This window comes from Ylistrum balloti, unplaced genomic scaffold (assembly GCF_031769215.1).
Source record: "Ylistrum balloti isolate Yb309-2 unplaced genomic scaffold, AGI_CSIRO_Ybal_v1 Utg369670, whole genome shotgun sequence".
Lineage (NCBI taxonomy): Eukaryota > Metazoa > Mollusca > Bivalvia > Pectinida > Pectinidae > Ylistrum > Ylistrum balloti.
In genome coordinates this window covers 153,628-179,632 of record NW_026781916.1, presented here as the reverse complement: position 1 = coordinate 179,632, position 26,005 = coordinate 153,628, and the positions used below count along the sequence as shown (strand labels likewise).

Genomic DNA, 26,005 nt, shown 5'->3' with positions numbered 1-26,005 from the left:
CGTGCATCTTGACATTTCCAAACATCTCACCAACACAACAGTTCGTTCATACTATACATTTCAACATTTCAAAATGTTCAACTGATACAGATATTTCATACCGTACATCTTGATATTTTCAAACATTTCACTGACACAGATAATTTATACCATACAATTTGGTATTTAAAAACATATCACACTGGCATTTCTAACACTTATTGTGACTCAGACAAATTCATAGACTCTCTAGTCATCAAACAATTTATATTTTCAGAGACAAATTAACAGTTAAACTGAAACTCAATCAAAAAACTTTATACAAAGAAAAATTTTCTTGAAGACTTCTAACGACTTACACAATTAAATCTTCAAATACAGAGAAAATAACTAAACGACTTTTAGTCAATCAGCAATTTCAGACTTTCAAATACACAAACAAAATTGGATACAATATTATTCTTCTCAGAAAATTTAAAACTTTAGATGATCCCTGAAAAATTAAAATCTTTGATGACACAAATACTTACAGACATCGTGTATGAAAACATATCTAAGAATAAAATTCTCTATAGATGAGAAAATCATGAAGACTTTTTATCTTTTTTCGCAGGCCATCCTCGGTAGAGCATAATACCAGTCGATATCATACCTAACACCCCATTTTGGGCCGGGGACAGTTTACCAGACCAAAGGAATCCTGGAGGCATCCAGCTAATGGCATTCATGAAATCAAAAAGACTTTGAAACAGTAGAAGATAAGCTTCACTAGATTTTGCCTTCAGGGCTTTCAACTGGTCTGACATCGCCTGGGACTGCTCTGTAATACCATTTCTGCAACAAAGAAATCAAGACACTGGAAAATATATACAATGTAAATATATATGCAATTTATGCTTTTTTTGAGGAGGGACAGGTGCTGGTCAGCACCTAGCTTGCTAAGAGTAGGCCAGCAAATTCTTAGGCCAGTTTGAAATATCCCTATACAATGAACAGCTCCATGTTAAATCCTTTTCTAACAATCTTAAAACAATAAATTGAAAGTTGTTGTAAAATCTTTTCATCACACCTTCAACAATGTTCTCAGGAATGTGAATTGAATAGGTTATGGTTGAGATTATGATAAAGCTATGTATGCATTATTGTGTTAGCTTTCCATTATCAGGGGAATTGATAGATTTATCTTTTCCCTACCAAAAAGCAGATAGTACATGCAAAGTACTGGAAAAAATCTTTCTTCGAAATCCTGAAACAAACTTCCATTTTGTCTACATATATAATCATGTGTATATATTCCATTTCAGATTTTTTTTATTATTCCTAATTTGAATACATCAATAAAATAAAAATTTCCCAAAAATAAACTCTTTCCTGTAGAACACTTAATCAAGAGAGTCCCCTCTGAATCGTTTTTTTACATTTGAGTTACTTGGCACAAGTCAAATATATTATGTAAATCTCATTTATTTATACCATAACAGATATTGTATCCATGTATCAGTGTCCACTACAAATCCAAATTGTCTCCCTTTATCTTTTGTTTTCCCGTTATACAAGTTCTGTTGTACAAGTACAGACCTCTCATTCGAAGCCTGTAGGTATTGTTCTTTCTTCACACCTTTCATCTCCATCTGAGCCAAACGGATCTTCACCAGATTCCTAAAGTTATAAATTAAAACTGTACATTCTCAAATAAAATGTTTAACTGTCTCGGAATTTTTTTTTAAATTAAAAAATGTTCACAATTGGTCTGATTCTGAGAATTTCTGAGAATCACTTCAGACCCAGAAACAAGGGAACAACCTGAAAAAAAAAGTCATACACCTTCAGCACTTTGGGTATTTTGTTCCCCCAACCTCCCAAAAAAATAATTAAAAGAAAAACCCAGGTTCATTTTTCATTCCTGCTTATAAAATGTTTCTGTCAAGAAAAAATTCATTACAGTCAGCAGTTATCAGGCTTTAATAAGAGATCCCTCCCAGAGATCTTTCGACCATATTGGTTGATGTTTATTTAATCATCGGTCAGGTTTCTGCCATTTTTCTCTTCTTTGCAATGTGTCTCATAAGCAAGTACAAGCATCAACAGAAAGCGTGATAACAAACTATCATTGTCAAACTCAAGATGGCCGCCTGTGAGCTATTTTGTTTTTCTGGTCAGTCGCTAAATCAAAAGGGTCACAACAAGAAACCATGGGGAATTTACATATAACACAAGAGTAGTTATCATGAAAGAAAAAACTTTCATCATCAAAATCCAAGATGGCCTCCTGCAAGCCATTTGGTTTTTCTGGTCAGTCTGAAAATGGAAAGGGCACAACTATAAAACATTCATACGAGCATGATCCATCAAGAATGAAATAACCATAATCAGGATTATCAAATAGGGCTGCCTACGCTGCAATTTGTTTTCTAATCAGTCTAAAGAATCAAGATTCTAATATGACCTATCCAGAATTTCCAAGAGAAATTTTCAAGAGAAAAAGTGAAAACAAAATATTATTGGCCATTTTAAACCTGAAAGTATTTTCTTATAACTTCCTAAATGTGCGACAGACAGATGGAAGGACGGAAGGACGGAAAGACAGACAGACAGATAGACAGACAGACAGCTAGCTAGACAGACAGACAGACAGATAGAGGGATGGACATGCTAATACATTGAGCTAAAAATAGACAAATCAACAATAAAAGAAATTTCATATAAATATTATGTGCAAAGCTCATTCTGAAAAAAACTTGAACATTAGTGTTCTATTGTGGAACCTTCAGATAAAAGACCTGACTATATAATATATACAGTACAACTAGGTCAACAGAACTGACTATATAATATATACAGTACAACTAGGTCAACAGAACTGACTATATAATATATACAGTACAACTAGGTCAACAGAACTAACTATATAATATATACAGTACAACTAGGTCAACAGAACTGATTATATAATATATACAGTACAACTAGGTCAACAGAACTGACTATATACAGTACAACTAGGTCAACAGAACTGACTATATACAGTACAACTAGGTCAACAGAACTGACTATATACAGTACAACTAGGTCAATAGAACTGACTATATATTATATACAGTACAACTAGGTCAACAGAACTGACTATATACAGTACAACTAGGTCAACAGAACTGACTATATATTATATACAGTACAACTAGGTCAACAGAACTGACTATATACAGTACAACTAGGCCAACAGAACTGACTATATACAGTACAACTAGGCCAACAGAACTGACTATATACAGTACAACTAGGCCAACAGAACTGACTCTATACAGTACAACTAGGCCAACAGAACTGACTATATACAGTACAACTAGGTCAACAGAACTGACTATATACAGTACAACTAGGCCAACAGAACTGACTCCAACAGAACTGACTATATACAGTACAACTAGGCCAACAGAACTGACTATATACAGTACAACTAGGCCAACAGAACTGACTATATACAGTACAACTAGGCCAACAGAACTGACTATATACAGTACAACTAGGCCAACAGAACTGACTATATACAGTACAACTAGGCCAACAGAACTGACTATATACAGTACAACTAGGTCAACAGAACTGACTATATACAGTACAACAGAACTGAGTACAACTAGGCCAACAGAACTGACTATATACAGTACAACTAGGCCAACAGAACTGACTATATACAGTACAACTAGGCCAACAGAACTGACTATATACAGTACAACTAGGTCAACAGAACTGACTATATACAGTACAACTAGGTCAACAGAACTGACTATATACAGTACAACTAGGTCAACAGAACTGACTATATACAGTACAACTAGGTCAAAAGAACTGACTATATACAGTACAACTAGGTCAACAGAACTGACTATATATTATATACAGTACAACTAGGCCAACAGAACTGACTATATACAGTACAACTAGGTCAACAGAACTGACTATATACAGTACAACTAGGCCAACAGAACTGACTATATACAGTACAACTAGGCCAACAGAACTGACTATATACAGTACAACTAGGCCAACAGAACTGACTATATACAGTACAACTAGGCCAACAGAACTGACTATATACAGTACAACTAGGTCAACAGAACTGACTATATACAGTACAACTAGGCCAACAGAACTGACTCCAACAGAACTGACTATATACAGTACAACTAGGTCAACAGAACTGACTATATACAGTACAACTAGGTCAATAGAACTGACTAGAAAATTACAAGCACCTGAATCTATAAACAAGTTACATTCCATTAGGTTGATAATTATTTTTTTGGGATGGTGACTCACAGGACTACAAGAAAATATTTTATAGTCCTGTTCGGTACTTTGTAGCCCTATTCAGTATTTTATAGCCCTGTTTGGTATTTTGTAGCACTGTTCAAAGGTTATAAAAGACGAGGGAATGAAATTGAAAGTGAGATTTATCCACCCTCCCGTTCTCTTCCACCCTCCCGTTCTCTTCCCGTTCTCTTCCACCCTCCCGTTCTCTTCCACCCTCCCGTTCTCTTCCCGTTCTCTTCCACCCTCCCGTTCTCTTTCCGTTCTCTTCCACCCTACTGTTCTCTTCCCGTTCTCTTCCACCCTTCCGTTCTCTTCTACCCTTCCATTCTCTTCTACCCTCCCGTTCTCTTCCCGTTCTCTTCCACCCTCCCGTTCTCTTCCACCCACCCGTTCTCTTCCACCCTCCTGTTCTCTTCCCGTTCTCTTCCGCCCTCCCGTTCTCTTCCACCCTCCCGTTCTCTTCTACCTTCCCATTCTCTTCCACCCTCCAGTTCTCTTCCACCCTCCCGTTCTCTTCCACCCTCCCGTTCTCTTCCACCCTCCTGTTCTCTTCCACCCTCCCGTTCTCTTCCATCCTCCCTTTCTTTTTCCACTACATTCTAATATCAGATTATGGAAACCAGCCAACTTGTTAAAAACATAAAGACAGAAACACATTGAAGTTACTATGGTTAGTATCTAGCAGTACATTAAGTGAGCATTTTATAACTATCAGAAGGGTCAGTATGTGTATACTTGATAATTTCTGTAAGTAAAGATGTCGCCCAGATCCTTAGTCCTAACAGCCAGAATTTGTTGGACTCCACGCTGATGATTTTTCTGTCTCCAAGCCAGGCGATGTGTTCAACAGGATAGTAGAGCTGGTTGACAAAGTTACTGATGAGCTGGAGTATGCGAATAGCAGTGACAGGCTCCTACAATTAAAAACAGGTATAATTAGTTTTGATTATTTATAATAATTTAAAAACAAATCAAATTAGTAATTTCCCTTGCCATATTATTGGCTCTTTACCTGATGTATTACCACCCTACAGACTACAGTAATATAATCATGTAAAGCTTGGCTAGAGAGAACTTCCATTTGATTAAGTTTTACACACAATTTTAGCATCGACTTAGAAATATTTTGCCAGCCTCAACAAGAATTTGTGCTGTTAGAGCAATATCAGAATTCCTTTCCTGGAAAATACTATCTGCCAAAATATGACAGAGGTCCCAAGTTTGATCCCCAGTCAGTGGAGGTCCCAAGTTCAATCCCCGGACAGTGGAGGTCCATAGTTCAATCCCCAGACAGTGGAGGTCCAAAGTTTTATCCCCGGACAGTGGAGGTCCTTAGTTCAACCCCAGACAGTGGAGGTCCTTAGTTCAATCCCCAGACAGTGGAGGTCCTTAGTTCAACCCCAGACAGTGGAGGTCCCAAGTTCAATCCCCAGACAGTGGAGGTCCCAAGTTCAATCCCCGGACAGTGGAGGTCCTTAGTTCAACCCCAGACAGTGGAGGTCCCAAGTTCAATCCCCGGACAGTGGAGGTCCCAAGTTCAATCCCCGGACAGTGGAGGTCCAAAGTTTGATGCCCGCACAGTGGTGGTCCAAAGTTTGATCCCCGTACAGTGGAGGTCCCAAGTTTGATCCCCAAACTGTTGAGGTCCCAAGTTTGATCCATGGACAGTGGGGATCCCAAGTTCAATCCCCAAACTGTGGAGGTCCAAAGTTTGATCACCAGACAGTGGAGGTCCTTAGTTCAATCCCCAGACAGTGGAGGTCCTTAGTTCAATCCCCGGACAGTGGAGGTCCAAAGTTTCATCCCCCGACAGTGGTGGTCCAAAGTTTGATCCCCAGACAGTGGAGGTCCCAAGTTCAATCCCCGGACAGTGGAGGTCCTTAGTTCAATCCCCGGACAGTGGAGGTCCTTAGTTCAACCCCAGACAGTGGAGGTCCCAAGTTCAATCCCCGGACAGTGGAGGTCCAAAGTTTAATCCCCGCACAGTGGTGGTCCAAAGTTTTATCCCCAGACAGTGGAGGTCATAAGTTCAATCCCCGGACAGTGGAGGTCCTTAGTTCAACCCCAGACAGTGGAGGTCCCAAGTTCAATCCCCGGACAGTGGAGGTCCAAAGTTTGATCCCCGGACAGTGGAGGTCCCAAGTTTGATCCCCAAACCGTGGAGGTCCCAAGTTTGATTCATGGACAGTGGGGATCCCAAGTTCAATCCCCAAACTGTTGAGGTCCAAAGTTTGATCACCAGACAGTGGAGGTCCTTAGTTTAATCCCCGGACAGTGGAGGTCCTTAGTTCAATCCCCGGACAGTGGAGGTCCATAGTTTGATCCCCGGACAGTGGAGGTCCTTAAGTTCAACCCCAGACAGTGGAGGTCCAAAGTTTGATGCCCGACAGTGGAAGTCCTTAAGTTTGATCCCCAGACAGTGGAGGTCCCAAGTTCAATCCCCGGACAGTGGAGGTCCAAAGTTTGATCCCCAGACAGTGGAGGTCCAAAGTTTGATCCACAGGCAGTGGAGGTCCCCAGTTTGATCCCCAGGCAGTGGAGGTCCCAAGTTCAATCCCCGGACAGTGGAGGTCCTTAGTTCAATCCCCGGACAATGGAGGTCCTTAGTTCAATCCCCTGACAGTGGAGGTCCAAAGTTTGATCCCCGGACAGTGGAGGTCCTTAGTTCAATCCCCTGACAGTGGAGGTCCAAAGTTTGATCCCGGGACAGTGGAGGTCCTTAGTTCAACCCCAGACAGTGGAGGTTCCAAGTTCAATCCCCGGACAGTGGAGGTCCTTAGTTCAATCCCCGGACAGTGGAGGTCCAAAGTTTGATCCCCGGACAGTGGAGGTCCTTAGTTCAACCCCAGACAGTGGAGGTCCCAAGTTCAAACCCCGCACCATGGAGGTCCTTAGTTCAATCCCCAGCCAGTGGAGGTCCTTAGTTCAACCTTGGACAATGGAGGTCCTTGGTTCAATCCCCCAGACAGTGGAGGTCCAAAGTTTAATTCCCGGACAGTGGAGGTCCTTAGTTCAATCCCCAGCCAGTGGAGGTCCTTAGTTCAACCTTGGACAATGGAGGTCCTTGGTTCAATCCCCCAGACAGTGGAGGTCCAAAGTTTAATCCCAGCACTGTTGGAGGTCCTTAGTTCAATCCCCAGCCAGTGGAGGTGCTTAGTTCAACCCCAGACAGTGGAGGTCCTTGGTTCAATCCCCCCGACAGTGGAGGTCCAAAGTTTAATCCCTGCACCGTGGAGGTCCTTAGTTCAATCCCCAGCCAGTGGAGGTGCTTAGTTCAACCTTGGACTGTGGAGGTCATTGGTTCAATCCCGTTGACAGTGGAGGTCCAAAGTTTAATCCCCAAACCATGGAGGTCCCAAGTTTGATCCCCAAACCAAGTTCAATCCCTGGACAGTGGAGGTCCAAAGTTTGATCCCCAGACAGTGGAGGTCTCAAGTTCAATCCCCGGACAGTGGAGGTCCAAAGTTTGATCCCCAAACTGTGCAGGTCCCAAAGTTTGATCACCGGACAGTTGAGGTCCTTAGTTCAATCCCCAGACAGTGAAGGTCCCAAGTTCAATCCCCAGACAGTGGAGGTCCCAAGTTTGATCCCCAAACCATGGAGGTCCCAAGTTTGATCCCCAAACCATGGAGGTCCCAAGTTTGATCCCCGTTAGTTGATGTCCTGAGTTCAATCCCCAGTTAATTGAGAATGTCAGTGGAGTTTCAGAGAATGTATGTAACACTATGTACAAGTCACATAGACCAATAAGATCTCACTGGACTTGGTTTACTGTTGGATTCGGGTCTTGTTTCCCTGCATATGGAACCCTGTTTTGAAGGACAGTAGGAATTAACAGTTCTCGATAATTAATATACAGCTGTTAATTCCACACTGGCTATAGGGTCTAAAATCTCACACAATTAAACACAATACATAAACATACATACAATAAAACACAATGCACAAACAAACATACAATACAACACAACACACAAACATACATACAATACAACACACAAACATACATACAATACAACACAACACAACACACAAACATGCATACAATACAACACAACACACAAACATACATACAACACAACACACAAACATACATTCACCACAACACACAAACATACATACAACACAACATACAAACATACAATACAATACAACACACACACATACATACAATACAGCACAACACACAAACATACATACAATACAACACAACACACATACATACAATACAACACACAAACATACATACAACACAACACTAAAACATACATACAATACAACACACAAACATACATACAATACAACACACAAACATACATACAATACAACACACAAACATACATACAATACAACACACAAACATACATACAATACAACACACAAACATACATACAACACAACACACAAACATACAAACCAAACAAACACTATACAAGACCTCCTACCTCACCATCCCCTATATAAATAGTACACAAACTGTTTGGGGTATTATAGTACATAGTTTAGATTAGACATATTAATCCCCCTCTGTCTATACTTAAATCTAACTAGTTAGAATAAACACACTACTACTAAACACACAACCTTAAACATAATCCAACCATCCTACCCATACATGCACAAAGTATCTCTCTGTCTCCAAAATCTGAAATCTTTCTTAATCTCAGCCTATCATAACACTTTCTACTTCAAGGTAACTTATCATGATCAAAACCCCTCATAACACTTCTAAATCAGCACATTCACATAAACCACTTATATAACTATAAAAGTCGGTATAGTGAACAGAGGTATGGGTAAGGAATGGAGTAGAATCACAGAAAGCAATAGACATTCATGAAGTGATAAAGTAGCTTAAACAATAGGATTGGAAACGTTTTCAAGATGGGACAAAGAAACAAATGTTAACTATAATTTCATTTCCAACGAACTAACCCCTCACTACTAACTATAGTCTGGTGGATGGGACTTTAAACGGTGGCCCATGTGAGGATTTTCCACTCTCGCATGATAAAGATCCCCCTGCGACTGTTCGTTAAAAGAGTAGGAATGATAATGCTGGTCCGGAGGTCTAGGGTTAGCATCAGACAATATAATTATTTTTAAGATATTAGACTTCAAATTACTCTACCACAGACCAAGTATAGATAGGCTCTCAACTCTCACTCTCAGCTTCTGGACATGTTCTAACTGATAGAGTTAGGTTAAGGCAATATTAGAGACCCTGGAGCCATCTCCTAGACTAGTATAATCAAACAATCACAGCTACAGACGGTCCCAATCTGGGGATGCAGGTCCCCCAACCCCCTCATGTTGCCAGAACACTGACATTTGTCAGTGAGATGATATCTGAACACAAGAGGAGTCATAGAAACGCAAAAAACTAACAACAAATGCCATGTATGTTGTACTGATAAGTACTCAATGACAATATCACATTCGGCTACAGCTTCTCCTTATCTTGGTCATGATTAGGAATACAGAAAGTATTACCTATGCTATATAAGATTCACCCCTCTGACCTCTATACAATTACTGTTCACTGTACACATATACTTCTACATCCTTGTGATCGATAGTCCTGGTTTTTACAAATTTTTTTAAAGATATTTCTTCACTTCTTTTTCCTTCTTTAGCAACACAAGTTAATATCTGTGTTACTTCTTGATAACACTATGAAATATGTGTTACCAGATTAAAATGTTTTGTCATGAATAATTCAATGTGTGATATGATAATTTAATGCTTAGCAGATCAAAAATCCATTTTAAACCAAGGCAGGTATATACAACGTATCTTTAGTCCAATACATATAATTACGTTTATTACTTTATAAGATGCATGTCAAATAGGGTTTTTTTTTTAAATTTAAAAATGAAATTCATCAATGATCTGTAGAGAATCTGGTGTATATGTGTTTAACACATAAATATGCACTTGCTCAGGGCCCTGAAAAACAAGTGATCAGCACTAACACCTATCCTTTATCAACAGGTATAAATTTATGTGCCGAACATCTGGGATGTCCCACATGTTGACCGGGCAACGTGTTATATATCTACCTTTGATCCCGTTCCGTAAACTAAGTTACTCATCAGCATCGATGTATCATCAAACAGACGAAGTACCGTCCGACATGCTGAAAGTTCGGTGGCGATCGTTTTAAAATTCAGTGCAGACTTTCCTTTCGTTGTTCCTGCAAGAAATGTGGCGACATAGCCGGCGAATCGAATGATTCGGTCTTTACCTCGATAAGCCTCCAATACTGAAACTAACCTCTCCATCTTGTTTACGTCTGGTCAAAGTTCTTGATCATTTGTATGTTTGAATTGACTGCTTTTAAAACATGAAGTACTGATCTTCGTCCGTAATACGCTTGATATAAAAGTTCTAAAGACTGGTTAGTTTACAACAAAAATAATCATCTTACGGGACACACAGAGATGATATGGTTGATGTGACATTTTTGTCATTTTTGAATAGCTTTATAAAATTTGTTTATTCTATTTTTTTATCAGAGCTATTTTCGAAAGAGCAAAATTTACATGTAGTTTAGTTCTTGAAAGTACTTCTGAAATTTCAATAAGTAAAACTTAACCCTAAAATAGAATAAAAAAAAAGATGTCCTGAAGTAATAGTGAAAGAAAGTCACTATAGATTTAAAGTGGCGCGATTCATTTTCTGGAGAAGAATATGTCTAATGTTTTCCATGAAAAGGCTCCAAACTATATGTAGAATCCATGTCTACAACATACTCGATCCTCCACATATAATTTCAGTCTCCCATCAGTACAAGGTAAAGAATCTACAACATTCTACTTTACAGGCACAAAATAATGGAATTCTCTTCCAGATTATATTAAAAGTATACCAAACAAGCTTAAGTTCAAAATCCAAGTGAAACGTCACTTTTAAAACAAAATGTAAAAGAATCATGATAGTTATTATGTATATTATTGAGGGAAATACATTTGTAAATCCATTTTAAGGACCCCAATGGAAATAAGCGTTTTAACGCTTTTTGGGAAAATCCTAGGATGTACTTTTGTCTATATTGATAATTATAACTAGCTGATACATTAAAGATATAGCTAACAACTTATTCATGATTATGTATAACATGTTATATGTGCCATATATGTTTTGTATACAAATCTGTACATCTTTATCCTGAATAAATTTAGTATTATTACATGTATACTTCTGTGGCGAGAAGTTGACAAAAATATACAATATTTGATTTATTTGATCTTAAAGCATTAAGATATAGACTCGTATCAGATAAAATCACAAAATACATTATCAATTGTAGACTTTAATCAGTTAATAACAATTGCGAAACGGGTTTATAAACCAACGTTTATTAACCTCCCTTCCTAGCCCGGATGGGGTCGCGCGGGCAGACTGATGTACTCCTGAAAATTTAACGCACATTGTCGTGGAAATGACCAACATACCTCATCGTTCGGGGAGATCGAACCGCTGACCTGTAGGTGAAAGTTCGTTACTCACCAAAGCGCCACCCGACTACCCATCACATATAGAATTTATAAAGCTATAGATGGTTTGGTCTGTGATAAATAAATGTATCCCGTTTGTTTCTTTGTTTCTATGATATACACGTATAACGAACACTGACTGACCAGAATAACGCCGCATTAGAAACGATTTGGGGAAAGTACTACAAACACATTCTACGATAATTTGCATACTCGCTCTGCTCCCTCCCCTCAGTCTTTGCTTTGAATAGATGATTGCATTTCTTTCTCTTTTACGAGTTGCCTCCCCTACCCCACTGCTGTGATACTATTTTGAAGCCTTGACGGCGATTGCGACAGATGATATCAGAAACTGATTCATTGTGTTGTAGCATAGTAGCATAGCTGAAGATATTTGCTGAAATTTATTTTTATTTTTTTGTTTTTATTCATTCATCTATTTATTTATTTATTTATTTATCTATCTATTTATCTATCTATTTATCTATCTATCTATTTATTTATTTATTTATTTATTTATTTATTTATTTATTTATTTATTTATTTATTTATTCTTGCCTTTCTCGTGGGAAGAGGGACAGGTTTTCGATACGAAACACTAGAAATAACCATAAATCAACATTTAAAGACTTTTGAAAGTTTTCAATAAAATAAACTTTTAATCTTTAAACCAAGCCCAATCCCAGACACAGGTTCGTAAATTAATTTATCAACTTATTTAAATACTGATATTTTCAAATTTTGACGGTCAGTTTATTTAAACATATAGTCAATAAGAGATAGCGTCTGGATCAGAATTATAGAGAATTTTCCAAAACTACTATTTGGTTACCGAAACAAATATTCACTATTATCGTCACTCATAGAGTCTATCTTCCCGCCTTCGATACCAAAATTTTGTTCATATTTTGCTTTATTGAATTTTACTTTGGGTTAGGATTCTGTTGACATGTTGGTATTTTCTTGATTGTTTTTATAAACGAAAACCTTTATACCACACATTCTTCAGTGAATTGAGAAACATTTCTAGACGGTGAAACAAAACTTTGAATTTTAAGGTTTGTTCGTTATTGTTTGTACTTTTTTACTTTCATGTCTTTTCTATTGTTGTTTGTTCGGTTTTTTTTCTCTTTTTTTTTCCTTTTGTTTGTTTGTTTGGGGTTTTTTTATTTGTTTGTTTGTTTGTTTGGGTTTTTTGTTCATTTTTTTTACTTACTTACATGGGTTAAGGATGTAGGCAGCAATGGTAACTTCTCATGCGTGATATTTCCTGTATGCAGTGAACTGTGAAGTTTCCAACTCTTACCGCTAATATTATCTACCTGTGCCTGTCGATGATATATTGGTTATCATTGACCCGCCTGATCACAGCCATTTGTCGGACAGTGGGAAGTGAATCTCATTTCTGTAACCAAAATAGTACTGATAGATTGAAGAGATCACATAACTGATATAAGTCAATCGGAAAATTACTGAATTTGAATTTATTTATTTTATTTCCGTGTCACACATTTTTACACAATATATACAATTTCTTTAAAATATATTCCATCAGAGTAAAAATGCCCAGCCATTAATGGGCTTATGAGACACGATTATATACATAAAATATACAGCTATACTTAAAACGCTTATCCATTATTATTATATTATATAATTTATTTATATTTATCCATTATTTAAAAGTGACCGCCTTCTCCTCATCGTTAAGAATACATATTTTCCAAGATTAATTTGTAAAACATCACAATTCATTAAAAGGATAAATTGATTTTCTGCACTCATGGCTTTAAAATTATCACATACAACATTAGCCCTATCCAAAAATTAAATGTTCCCTTAAATCACAATACGCTTTACAGTTGCAAATAAAATGAATTTCTGACTCAATAGCATTAAAAAGGACAAGTTCTCTCATATAGAGGCGTAGGCGGCTTATTATAACGTCCAGTCTCTATATTCAAAGGCAAACTGCCACAGCGCAGCTTAGCCAGAACGCTACGGTGGCCTCTATGCATAATACGTGTAACTCCGTTGTTAATGCCATGTATTTAAATTTCTCCATATTTCAGACAGAAAGTGGTTTACAACATAGGGTAGTACTTCAGTTGTAAATAGTTTTTACACATTCTTTGGTTTACAAAAGTTAACAGACAATATTTGTCACAAAAAGTAGCACAATCAATTTGAAAAACTATCAGGCTTTCTGATACCACTGATATTGATAAATTATTTATGTACTTCAGGAGAAAATATAAAAGAAAACAATTTTAGTATTACACTACGCGTGACACATTGTGTCGTATCCATCTATATCGTCCGTCCCTACTGTGTGTAGAGCGCGTGCACAACAATACATACGTTGACAACATTTAAGTGAAGACTTGACATGATAAATCAGACTTGGTTGTATTTTTAAGACGCCATTTATCTACTGTCCTTGAATGTTTTTGTTCCGCCGTCACGCGGTTTCAATGTTAACACGGACAAGCGGGTGTTGGGGTACAGAGGGTGTTGGGGTACAGAGGGTGTTGGGGTACAGAGGCCGTACGTTACCATTGATTTCGGTAACAGATTTACATTATTTTTTTACTTCTGATGCATTCGAGGCATTAAAATATGTCAGATAATGCTAACTTCTTTTTATTTATTTATTCATTTATGTATTTATTTTTTCTTTATTTATTTATCAATTATTTTTCTATCTATCTATTCAATTTATTTTTCAAAACATATTGTTGTCAGAAATGTTCACTTGGGCGATTAAGGTTACAAAATAAAATGTCTGATTTTATTATATTCTGGATAATAAAACTGATTTATTATAGCTCAGATAACACTTCATGGGAGATAGAGTAAACGGCTATTTTACAACTTATGTACACTGCAGGTGTTAGTTTTAGAAGCTTCTACAGAATTTCCGTTCAATATAAAAAAAGAAGCCGAGTTTAGTTGTTTTTTTCTGCTTTATCGACCTTCTGGGGTGGTATAATGAAAAAACAAAACAACATAGGTTCCAGTTTTAAAAAATCTCTTCTAAAATGGAAACGAAATGTATAAATACAATATATTGATAAGACTGATATCCGCATAAAACCGTTATATCGTTACTCACTCCATATTTCTTTCGTTTGTTACGTCACAATGTATCTGACGTCATGTGACGGGAAGTTTCATCCAACACAGATTGATATATCAAACGCTGTGATCATAACATATTTAATGAAACGAATGTGTTAAATATATAAAAGGAAAGTTATGTGATACAATATATATTTAACAAGAGATTTCTGAACAATTTTCCACAGATAACAATAATTAAAAAAAAAAAAAAAAACCAGAACGTTGACAATTCTTCATTATCGAACGTCATACCATAGCAAAGCACTTTGAGGTCAAAATCATAACAAAAAAAATAATTATTCGTTTTTCAAATATAACTTATCAGAATTTATTTCCTTATCTCCATCCCTACCCCATCCCCAACCTCCCCAAAATGTTGATAATAGTCCGCCTCGCTTAGTACAGCTGGTTTTCGTTAGTTTGCTCTGTCGCTGACGATGCTTAGTGGGGCGACAAAAATACGTCTAGCTATTTTGCAACGACATAAGGGAACATTTACATAGCCTCCTATAGTATATTATTTTGGTATCCCAGAGTTGCTTCCCTTTGTTTCACTCTGGCGATAAGCTTGAGAGTCGACGGAGGCCGAGAAGTGTATTTTACGTTGTAACTTGTGCCTCTATTGACATACATGTTTTAAGTATGCCAGGTTGAACCTGTAGGCCCCCATAATCGTTTCTTTCACCTTACCTGACCCTGCTGCAGCAATTGACATACATCCGGGACAGACGATCTCCTTCAGATTTTGACAACAACGCTTGCCTACTTGACTTAGTTCAGTGTCAAACGTTTACAGTTGAAACATATTCCACTCTAGGGAACGTGCCCTCGAGCAAAATCTAAGATGTTTCTCAACGTTTTCATCAGAATATTATATTTCTATAAAAAAAATGACGTATTTCACAAGTAAGTAATGAAAAAAACATTTTTTTTTGGTTTTAAGATATTTACTGTAGAGGTAATTGTTATTAAATTTTCACTTGAACATCAAAATTAGTAAAAAGAAAAGTATAAAATGTCGATTTTTGTCATTCTTGTACACAGACTGTTGTAGCGACCCGGAGTCTTTTCCACCCTTACGTCCCTTGGTTTTCTTTCAAAACACACCGGGGTAAGATCACGTGATATATTGATGATGTAATCTGTTTCATCCACTATCATTCCATTAAATAAACTGGTCATCGTGCAGTGACATATACACTTTTAAGATGACCCTTCATCAAAAATTATATTACACTCACTCACTCACTCACTCACTCACTCACTCACTCACTCACTCACTTAATCAATCAATCAATCAATCAATCAAATAATCAATCAATCGATCAATAAATAAATCAAACATGTAACAAACAACAAGAATTTTATGCGGTATTTGCCCTGTGAACAACATGATCGGTGACATAAGTTTACAAAAGTCCGCTATCATACAGTGATGCATTCTACATTCCTCAATCTTTGTCGCCTGGGTACTTGTCCCTAGTGTTGTAGTCCGTTGTATAACGCCTTGTTAAAGACTTGACTTATCATTATGTACAGCGCGGGGGACATTGTCTGACATTTTTTTAGTCGGATTCCCGCTACAATATTACGGTGTATTTGTCAAAATACGGCGAAAATGTCGAAGGCAATTGCTATTTTCCTTGTCATTTTCTTCTGTAGAGATGTTTCATGTGCTGAGATTTGCGAGGAAATCATCGCTCCGATGTGTAGAGGTCTCATCCCATACAATATGACGAAAATGCCTAACATGTTCGGACACACCACCCAGGCCCAAGCTTACAGGTACGTAATCACACGCTTCCACAGCTAATAAACACGGACTTACGTTAATGAGAGCCTTTACAAAATTGCGCATTAAGGCTGGTACGTTCGTCTCCATTTGTAATATAATTTGTCTGTGTGTGTTGACGCTGTGATATAATTTGTCTGTGTGTGTTGACGCTGTGATATAATTTGTCTGTGTGTGTTGACGCTGTAATATAATTTGTCTGTTTATGTTGACGCTGTGATATATTTGTCTGTTTATGTTGACGCTGTGATATATTTGTCTGTGTGTGTTGACGCTGTGATATACTTTGTCTGTGTGTGTTGACGCTGTGATATAATTTGTCTGTGTGTGTTGACGCTGTGATATAATTTGTCTGTGTGTTGACGCTGTGATATATTTGTCTGTGTGTGTTGACGCTGTGATATAATTTGTCTGTGTGTGTTGACGCTGTGATATAATTTGTCTGTGTGTTGACGCTGTGATATATTTGTCTGTGTGTGTTGACGCTGTCATATATTTGTCTGTTTATGTTGACGCTGTGCTATTTTTGGCTGTGTGTGTTGACGCTGTGATATATTTTGTCTGTGTGTGTTGACGCTGTGATATAATTTGTCTGTGTGTGTTGACGCTGTGATATAATTTGTCTCTGTGTGTTGACGCTGTGATATATTTGTCTGTGTGTGTTGACGCTGTCATATATTTGTCTGTTTATGTTGACGCTGTGCTATTTTTGGCTGTGTGTGTTGACGCTGTGATATATTTTGTCTGTGTGTGTTGACGCTGAGCTATATTTTGTCTGTGTTTGTGTTGACGCTATGATACAATATGTCTTTGTGTGCTGACATTTTGATATCACATTTTGCCTGTGTTTTTGATGCTGTGAAACATTTCATATTTCCGTGTCGACGCTGTAATTGATATTGTCGTTATTCATTGGATTTTTTTAAATAATTGAGTTTGTGTGTTTTTGCAATATATATTGCCACTATCGTATTTCTGTTCACAGGAGAATGGAGCGGTACTGGTCAGGAATGGATTTACCTTGTTCTAACAACTTCCGGTTAACGATATGCGGAGTTTTTTTCCCCCAGTGTGAGAGTGGTGACGGTTACGTGACCACGAAACTCCCGTGTCGGGAAGGTTGTCTGTACGCCAAAAGAGAATGTCGAAAATCATTTAAACAACTGAATATGAAATGGCCTAGCAAAGTGCTGAAGTGTAAGAAACTCAGTCGGAAGAAGTCGAAGAATTGCGTTAAGCCGTATCCGAAAGTCAAAACTCCTCCGGTGCCTCAATATCTTTACTGCGAACCAAATCAGATAGAAATGTGTAACGGTTTTAACATCGGAAAGGGTTCCCTACCAAATTTCTTCCAGCAGGGAAAACCGAATGAGGTTGCTACGGAAATGGAGAATTATCGTCTGCTTCTCAGGTCGAACTGCAGTCCGAACTTACGATTCTTTATTTGTGGTGTTTACAAGCCTTTTTGTCCGTCAAACAATCGACCAATTGTTCTGCCGTGCAGGGAGCTTTGTCAGGAAGTCAAGCAGTCCTGCGAATCAATCTATCGCAAGTTGTATAACGGTATGAGATGGCCGTCCAAATTTCAATGTCATCGATATCCGCTCTCGAATTCGACCATGATGCCCTGCAAGATGAGTGACGTCATCACCGACGATGATGAAGAGCCTTTCATACCGACAAGAAATTAAAATTTCTAACAAAATGCCGAAAGGTTGATTTTCCTGGTGTGACATACAAACATTTCCCCAGATATGTAATTTCCGGGTCCTGTTTTTTGTAAAAGGTCTGGATCAGAGAATTCTCCATTGCTACATTTTCGTAGCTGTACTGAAGAATGATACATACTTTGTGGCATTATCTATATATATACATAACGACGGTTTTTATTGGATTATGGTGACCACGTGACGGGTAATATCCGGTTTCCCTTCCACTTCCGAGCTTCCTGTAATACTTTTTCCTTCTGTGCTTCTCTGGAATATAGGAAAGTGACATGACTATTGAGATCCGAGTGGCAGAAACAGACGATAAAAATACTCTATATTCCAATGTTGTATTTCTGATAAAAATAAGTCTATTATTTGGATAGGTATTGCGTTGGAGGAATATTTCTGTTTGTGATATTGGAAATCTTCATCCAAAAGATCTCCATAATTATGGCGCTGACGTGTCTTACGTCATATTGTGACGTCATAATTATGGTTAGGGTCGTTTTGCCGGGATTTATCATATTCATGACGGTTTTGTTGAAATGAAAAGAAAAAATTACCGTATGAAAGTCGCTAAGCGTGTCTATATAGGCCATTTGTTTGTGGTTCTTCAAAAGATAACAAAATATGTTTTGTAAATAATAAGCACTATTGTCATATCAGATACAAGTTGTAACAATAGATATGAGTGTGTTTTGTTATTTTTTAAGTTTCTTTTAACAGAGCACCATTAATCTTGAACACTGACCAAATTCTAATATTCTTTCTCTCAACCAAAATAGATGTTCCCTAAATATTGAATGAAGACTGGATCGATCAGGTTTTAATTAATCAAAACACAGGTATTTAATAAAATTATTTCTATTGGAATAAAGTGCTCTCTCTCTCTGTAAAATTCTGTAAAATATCTCAGGTCCGACATCGAAGTTATCCTTTCTTTAAAGACGAGAAACAAAGTTCTAATGAAAAGACCCGGATGCGTTGTCCTTATCTACCAGAGTCAGTCTCTGTTTCGCGAAACGATGAGAAACGGACCAGTCTAGGCTGTCTTAGTTGTGTTCCTTGATGGACATTTTATTTTAATTCCTCGTGTGAATGGCCTTCCGTATGTTGTTCAATTAGGCGACAGAGCTAAACAAATACATTTGTTGTGCGTGAAGCGATTAAGTAAATAAAACTAAATATATAAGATAAAATTGATTTATTAGATAAAGATATCGAACTTCGATACAACGAAATATTTCTGTCGAATAGGAAGCCGTGACAGCTCAGTAGGTACAGAGTTAGACTTTTACAAATTTAGATGAAAGTACAGAGTGAATACATCGATCAAATCGGAGCGGTTTATCAGTAACCTAACAGTATAAATTATATCTAGTGACGTCATATAAACCTAACAGTATGAATTATATCTGATGACGTCATATAAACCTAACAGTATCGATCATATCTAGTGACGTCATATGAACCTAAAAGTATACATTATATCTAGTGACATCGATATGAACCTAACAGTATTAATTATATCTGGTAACGTCATATGAACCTAACAGAATAAATCATATATAGTGACGTCATATGAACCTAACAGTATACATTATATCTAGTGACGTCATATGAACCTAAAAGTATAAATTATATCTAGTGATGTCATATAAACCTTACAGTAGAAATTATATCTGGTGACGTCATATTTAAACCTAACAGTATAAATCATATATAGTGACGTCATATGAACGTAACAGTATAAATTATATCTTGTGACGTCATATTAACCTTACAGTAGAAATTATATCTGGTGACGTCATATGAACCTAACAGTATAAATTATATCTAGTGACGTCATATGAACCTAACAGTATCAATTATATCTAGTGACGTCATATTAACCTTACAGTAGAAATTATATCTGGTGACGTCATATGAACCTAACAGTATAAATTATATCTAATGACGTCACTTTGTATATAAATTATAACTTGAGATATTTATCATTATTTTTTTTTTTTTTTTTTTGAGGTGGAGACACTCGGTTTGTGTCTTACTCAGTGGACAATATCAAAGCGGCTGTTCGTCTCTAGATATTTCTGATCCAAATCAACGTTAAACCCGTTGAAATTTGGACTTCGCAACTGACTTTGTATTTGCATTGTAATGAAATGTAGTATATGTAAGACAGTGTACTTTTCATAAAAAATTTGTCTGTAGGATAGAAGGTGTATCTGACGGAAAATATGGCAACTGAACTGTCAATTGTATCCCTGGCTCAAGGATGCCAGGTTGAACAAATATGTTGTTATCTAAAAGAATATCACAACAAACGGATTTCTCCCTCAGATAGAAAGAAAGAAACAAACAAAAATAAAACAAATAAAAAAAACAAAAGGCTACAGAAAGTTTGGAAAACTGAAAAGAAAGAAATACTGAAGATCTTTTCAAAAACATATCGGATTTCCGTTGATTGTAATTAAGCCAAGATACCGGTAAATGGAAATAACCTTGTACGACCTTCGGGTTTTAATTTTTGCCTTGGTAAAAACGATCTAACATATGTTATTGAGGTCATGTCCTTACGCACCGTTAAAAATAAATTGATTGCCATTATGACCATCACGCGAACATACATCTCGATGGTTAAATGACAGAAAAATCGCATGGTTGTTAGTATGACAGATCCATCAACTACCTCCCCACCCCATCCCCTTCACACACACACACACACACACACACACACACACACACACACACACACACACACACACACACACACACACACACACACACACACACACACACACACACACACAAACACACCTCTCACCACTCACAGACACACACACAAGCACACACACACACGCCCACACACCTCTCACCACTCACAGACACACACACAAGCACACATTCACACACACGCACACACACACACACACACACACACTCACATAAACACACACACACAGAGGCACACACACACACGCACACACACCTCACCACTCACAGACTCACACACACGCACAAACACATACACATACACACGTACACACACGCGCGCGTTTATAGATTCCTTGTTCATCACACAGTCAAGTTGATAGAAAGAAGGGCAAACAATTATAGAAAGAAAAGTTTGAAAGAATTAAAAGATTATATTAAACAGAGAAAAGTTTGGCTTAAAGCAGAAAGATAGAAAGAAAAGAGAGAGAACGTAAGAAAGAAAGAGAGGAAGAAAGAGAAAAAAATGATAAGTAGAGAAAAACGAAAAGACAAACAACAAAGTAAGAAAGAAATAAAGGAAGAAAGAGAGAAAAAAGGGAAAAAAAGGGAAAAAAGAAAGAAAAGAAAAGAAAGCAAAAGAAACATTGACTTCTAAATGTTTGAGAAACACGAATAGAACCATGTCGGTCGTCCTGTTTCCGTTCCTGATCTGATCAAACAACATTTACAGTCGAGCGATTTATTTTGTTCTATTTTATTGTATCTTATGCCTTTTTATCATTATTTTCTTTTTTCTTTATGTTTTATTCATTTTATGTTAACATCAGTTTCGAGTTGATCAATTAATTTGCCACTTCATAATTTTAAACAAAAATACGAAAACTAAAAATCATATCGGTCTGTTATTTGTTAGATTTTTCGAGTCATTGAACCCGTGACCTTTGGTCAGGTCATGGGACAGGTACAAGATGTTTTGGTCATTAAAAATGTTTATAATCCTGATTTGACCTCAGCTGACCATAGGTCAACCAGTCATCGATAAACGACATCATTAATTCATTTGTTTATATAGTCATTTGACCTACCATAAATCTACCTTTTGACCTTTCAACCAATCAAACAAAGGGGTTCGCCACGGGATATTTTCTAAATAAAGAAATGACTCGATATGAAATTGTTATCGTTTATAATATATGATATATTAATAACATAGTCTTTGAAATGCAGTGAAAGACATCTCCGTACAAAGAACATATCTCAAGTTTATAATTTTACATTATTTTAATTTCTGTTTCGATTTTTTCCTTTCCAATTGAACATATTTACATTGTTCGAACATTTCGAATTTATCTTTTCTGAAATGATTCCCATAATTTAATAAAATTTCCGATGCATTATAAAGATATCTTGATACGAAAGATGTTTCCCTGCACGTGGATTCCGCAACCCCTCTGGGCCTTTCTTATTTATATCAAGGACAACGTCGAGGAATCTTTCGAAATACTCTCCAGCGTTAATGTCTGTAAAACAATCAGGGACACATAACACTATCATTACACAACACATGCGGAATTCCTCGTAATTGATTGATGAGGCACGGTGAGAGATCAATGCTAGCTGTATATAAAAGACCGGTGCTTACCGAGTCGATAAGAACTAACCAGCACATTCTACAAGAACTACTGTATTTTTTTCTTTCTTTTTTTTCGTAACTAAGTAACCTTTTTCGAATTTTGAAACAGCAACAGAACACTCAAGAACACTTGTCAACCTTTTTTTCCATCAAAAGGTTTAATTTCCTTCGGAATCAACAAAGATGTTTTCGAAATCATCAAGACAACTGATGAAGATTGTCGGTATTCAGGTGTTCATCAGGATCACGCTGGCCAGAGTTTTACCGCAGATGGTAAGTACATATATTACATATCTAATTTGAAATATATATGTCCGTTCTCAATACCCCAGGTGTTGACGATCACTGTCGCTCTCGGCAACCCCAGAACATTTCCTGGCAAACTTTGAAGGCCTAGCTAAGTAATTGAACTGGTCTATGGCAGGTTTAAGGGGAGCGACAACTTCAAATGTGACCTCGAGTTTCGTTTGATTTGTCATGAAATGTTCCAACGGTCCAGAGTGTGATACTGAGCGTAACCCCTGGGGTAGCATGATGGACTTTATTTTGATAGGATAAAACCTACATGCTTCTTTGAAGTCCGAGAAGATACGGTTAAACTTACATGCTTCTTTGATGTGTAAAGTCCGAGAAGATACGGATAAACTTACATGCTTCTTTGATGTGTAAAGTCCGAGAAGATACGGATAAACTTACATGCTTCTTTGATGTGTAAAGTCCGAGAAGATACGGATAAACTTACATGCTTCTTTGATGTGTAAAGTCCGAGAAGATACGGTTAAACTTAAATGCTTCTTTGGTGTGTAAAGTCCGAGAAGATACGGTAAAACTTAAATGCTTCTTTGGTGTGTAAAGTCCGAGAAGATACGGTAAAACTTACATGCTTCTTTGATGTGTAAAGTCCGAGAAGATACGATTTTGTTTTATTGTTTTAAGTTAACTTTTCTGTCTGTATATAACGGGTTTTTCCCCATGCGGTAAATCTGACCTTATTTGATGTGTTCAGCGCTAGGATGAATGACGATTTGGTTTCATGTGGACATTTGTGTGTATAAGATATCTTTTACTGTGTACAGATCTCGAGAATAAACTATGATTAGGCTAATATCAATACTTCTATGTATAAAGTATTGTTAGACTTTTTCATGATCAATAGAGACTTTGCTCCACAGTAAAATCGACTCCTTTCTGCAATTTTGTAAAATATATATAATTAACGTCAACAGACAACTTCGGGTTCATGTAAATGTTGTTTCAAATTAGTCATAAATGGTACAATATCGAAATATGGCAAGATAGTTTCAGTTTATCTTGTATAATTATGAAATCAGCTATAGAATAGAAAAAAATGTCTCTTAGGTATATTATCCAATCGAAATGATCAGATAAAAAAGTCCTCAACAGACGGAAAAGTCCGACTTTGTTGGTTCTATGACTGTCGGAAAAGTGCGAATTTGTTGGTTCTATGACTGTCGGAAAAGTGCGCACTTATCCGATTAATGTGAAATTTCAATAAAGTTGAGTTTCCCTGGATGTACATCGTGTGCACGTGGAAACATATATTTATCATGCTGATTACTCAGTCACGTAATTTTCTAGTTTTCAATAATTTGAAAGGGAAAAATAGGAAACAAGTAATAAGCTTTACCCACTCCGCTTTAGAAGTGCTAACCAAATCCCAATCTGTCTCTGATAATAGATACCAGCAGTAGTTGAGTTGATTTTTGAAAGGATTTCTAAAAATGAATAACATTTCACGAAGAAATATTAAAAAAAAAAAAAATCAAACAAAACAAAAAGCTGAATTTTTTTTCTTATTTTCTTACTCTTTACTTCCAGCAGGACCTTTCCTACAAATCCAGAATCACCCCGGATTCTAGATTCAGCGTCGGTCCCATTTTGACTCCTGTCAAATTCCTCAAGCTGAAGAACAAACAAATGCCTGAACGAGCACGTGCACAAGATCTTCAAAATAGCGCCAATAATGGAGGCATGCAGCCCGAATATTTGGAACCAGTAAGTGCCTCTCCTAAGCGAATCAGAATAGAGCTTGCACGTGGATCGAACAAACATGTGTCGATTACACATCGATCAGGCAGACGGATCCATCTTACTTTAAGGGGGAGACAGGATACCCAGCAGGCCAGCCCAAGACAGGTTAGGATGATGTTTAAGAACAGACCACAGAACGTTGCCATGGATACGATTTCAAACTCTGTAAATGTCAATGAATTTCCTTCCGAGACAACCCAATTCCGTAAAACTGTCGGTGTGAATGCCGGGAAGAACCAGAGAGGGTCAAGTCAGATCGTCCTATTTCGAACAAACAGTCCCAATCGAATGCAGAAGCGCGTCATCATCAGGCCTGCCACCGGAAGCGGAAGTTCAAACAGACGTGTTCTGAGAATCCATTTCGTCAGAAACAACAACGGCAATGATATCGTTCAAAGGGGAGTAACTCGCACTGAGATAAATATGCCAACAACAAAAGTCGATCAGTACTCACAAGTCAACAGAATGAAAAATGGCGGACACGTCGAAGTAACTCCCAGTTTAACTCAAGGTCAAGGCCAAAATCAAGTCCACAATCCACTTCAAGGTCAGTTTGAACTTCAAGGGCAACTCAGTGGTGAGGTTCTGGCTGAAATTAAAGGAAAAATAGAAAGTTTGCTCCAAGGTCAACTCCAGGGTATGGAAGAACCGGATGTTGTACCAACAGCGAACGGAAGAGCATCATTAGTGTCACCAACATCGAGTCCATCGAAAAGTGAACGCTCAACAACTCTACCTGTTGATATTGAAGCCGAGGAAATTTAGTTCTCATCTGCTTCGTAACAGCAACTGCAACTTAATATTTCGAATTAGGATAACAAGTCATCACACCATTCTTGATTATTTCGAAACAAGAGGATTCTTCACCTTGTTTAATCAAGGAATGTTTTCGTTTGATTTATTTCGTTTTAAAAGCATACTTTTGAATTAAGTTCTAAGTTTTATATCATTAAGGAAGAGTTAAATAATTACTGTAAACCTTAATTTTATCTGTAAATGATGTTATCTTTATATTAAGGTGAACGGTACCTTTTATACCTTCTTTCGAAAAGAGTTCCAAGCTGAGTCGTGTGTGTACAACTCCTGTTATCATGCCGTTCCGTGTGTTACAGTAGAATGTGCTGGTCTATCCAATTATTTACCTTCATGCTGGTCATGAACATGTAACTTGTTAAGTTTTGTCTAAAAA

General features: G+C 37.2%; 3 protein-coding genes across 3 annotated transcripts; 2 read left to right on the top strand and 1 right to left on the bottom strand.

Moving 5' to 3' along the window:
* Positions 1-452: 452 nt before the first annotated feature.
* LOC132562259 (peroxisomal membrane protein 11C-like) lies at positions 453-10,577 on the bottom strand. The gene is made up of 4 exons (XM_060227001.1): positions 10,356-10,577; positions 5,029-5,207; positions 1,558-1,638; positions 453-813 (listed from the first exon to the last, which is right to left on the bottom strand). Exons 1-4 carry the CDS (start codon positions 10,575-10,577, stop codon positions 564-566), a joined length of 732 nt encoding a protein of 243 aa, XP_060082984.1. The 3' UTR covers positions 453-563.
* A 5,848-nt stretch (positions 10,578-16,425) lies between these two features.
* On the top strand, positions 16,426-19,102 carry LOC132562051 (frizzled-10-like). Its single transcript, XM_060226777.1, has 2 exons — positions 16,426-16,700; positions 17,693-19,102. Exons 1-2 carry the CDS (start codon positions 16,534-16,536, stop codon positions 18,396-18,398), a joined length of 873 nt encoding a protein of 290 aa, XP_060082760.1. The 5' UTR covers positions 16,426-16,533; the 3' UTR covers positions 18,399-19,102.
* A 3,845-nt stretch (positions 19,103-22,947) lies between these two features.
* On the top strand, positions 22,948-25,581 carry LOC132562040 (uncharacterized). Its single transcript, XM_060226766.1, has 2 exons — positions 22,948-23,037; positions 24,607-25,581. Exons 1-2 carry the CDS (start codon positions 22,948-22,950, stop codon positions 25,579-25,581), a joined length of 1,065 nt encoding a protein of 354 aa, XP_060082749.1.
* Positions 25,582-26,005: the final 424 nt, after the last annotated feature.

Coding starts and splice junctions, on each gene's coding strand:
- LOC132562259 (XM_060227001.1), bottom strand. CDS start 10,577: ATGGAGAGGTTAGTTTCAGTATTGGAGGCTTATCGAGGTAAAGACCGA. Junction 5,208..10,355: donor TTTACGGAACGGGATCAAAG/GTAGATATATAA, acceptor TTTTAATTGTAG/GAGCCTGTCACTGCTATTCG. Junction 1,639..5,028: donor TTACTTACAGAAATTATCAA/GTATACACATAC, acceptor TTATAACTTTAG/GAATCTGGTGAAGATCCGTT.
- LOC132562051 (XM_060226777.1), top strand. CDS start 16,534: ATGTCGAAGGCAATTGCTATTTTCCTTGTCATTTTCTTCTGTAGAGAT. Junction 16,701..17,692: donor ACCCAGGCCCAAGCTTACAG/GTACGTAATCAC, acceptor TTCTGTTCACAG/GAGAATGGAGCGGTACTGGT.
- LOC132562040 (XM_060226766.1), top strand. CDS start 22,948: ATGTTTTCGAAATCATCAAGACAACTGATGAAGATTGTCGGTATTCAG. Junction 23,038..24,606: donor CCAGAGTTTTACCGCAGATG/GTAAGTACATAT, acceptor TACTTCCAGCAG/GACCTTTCCTACAAATCCAG.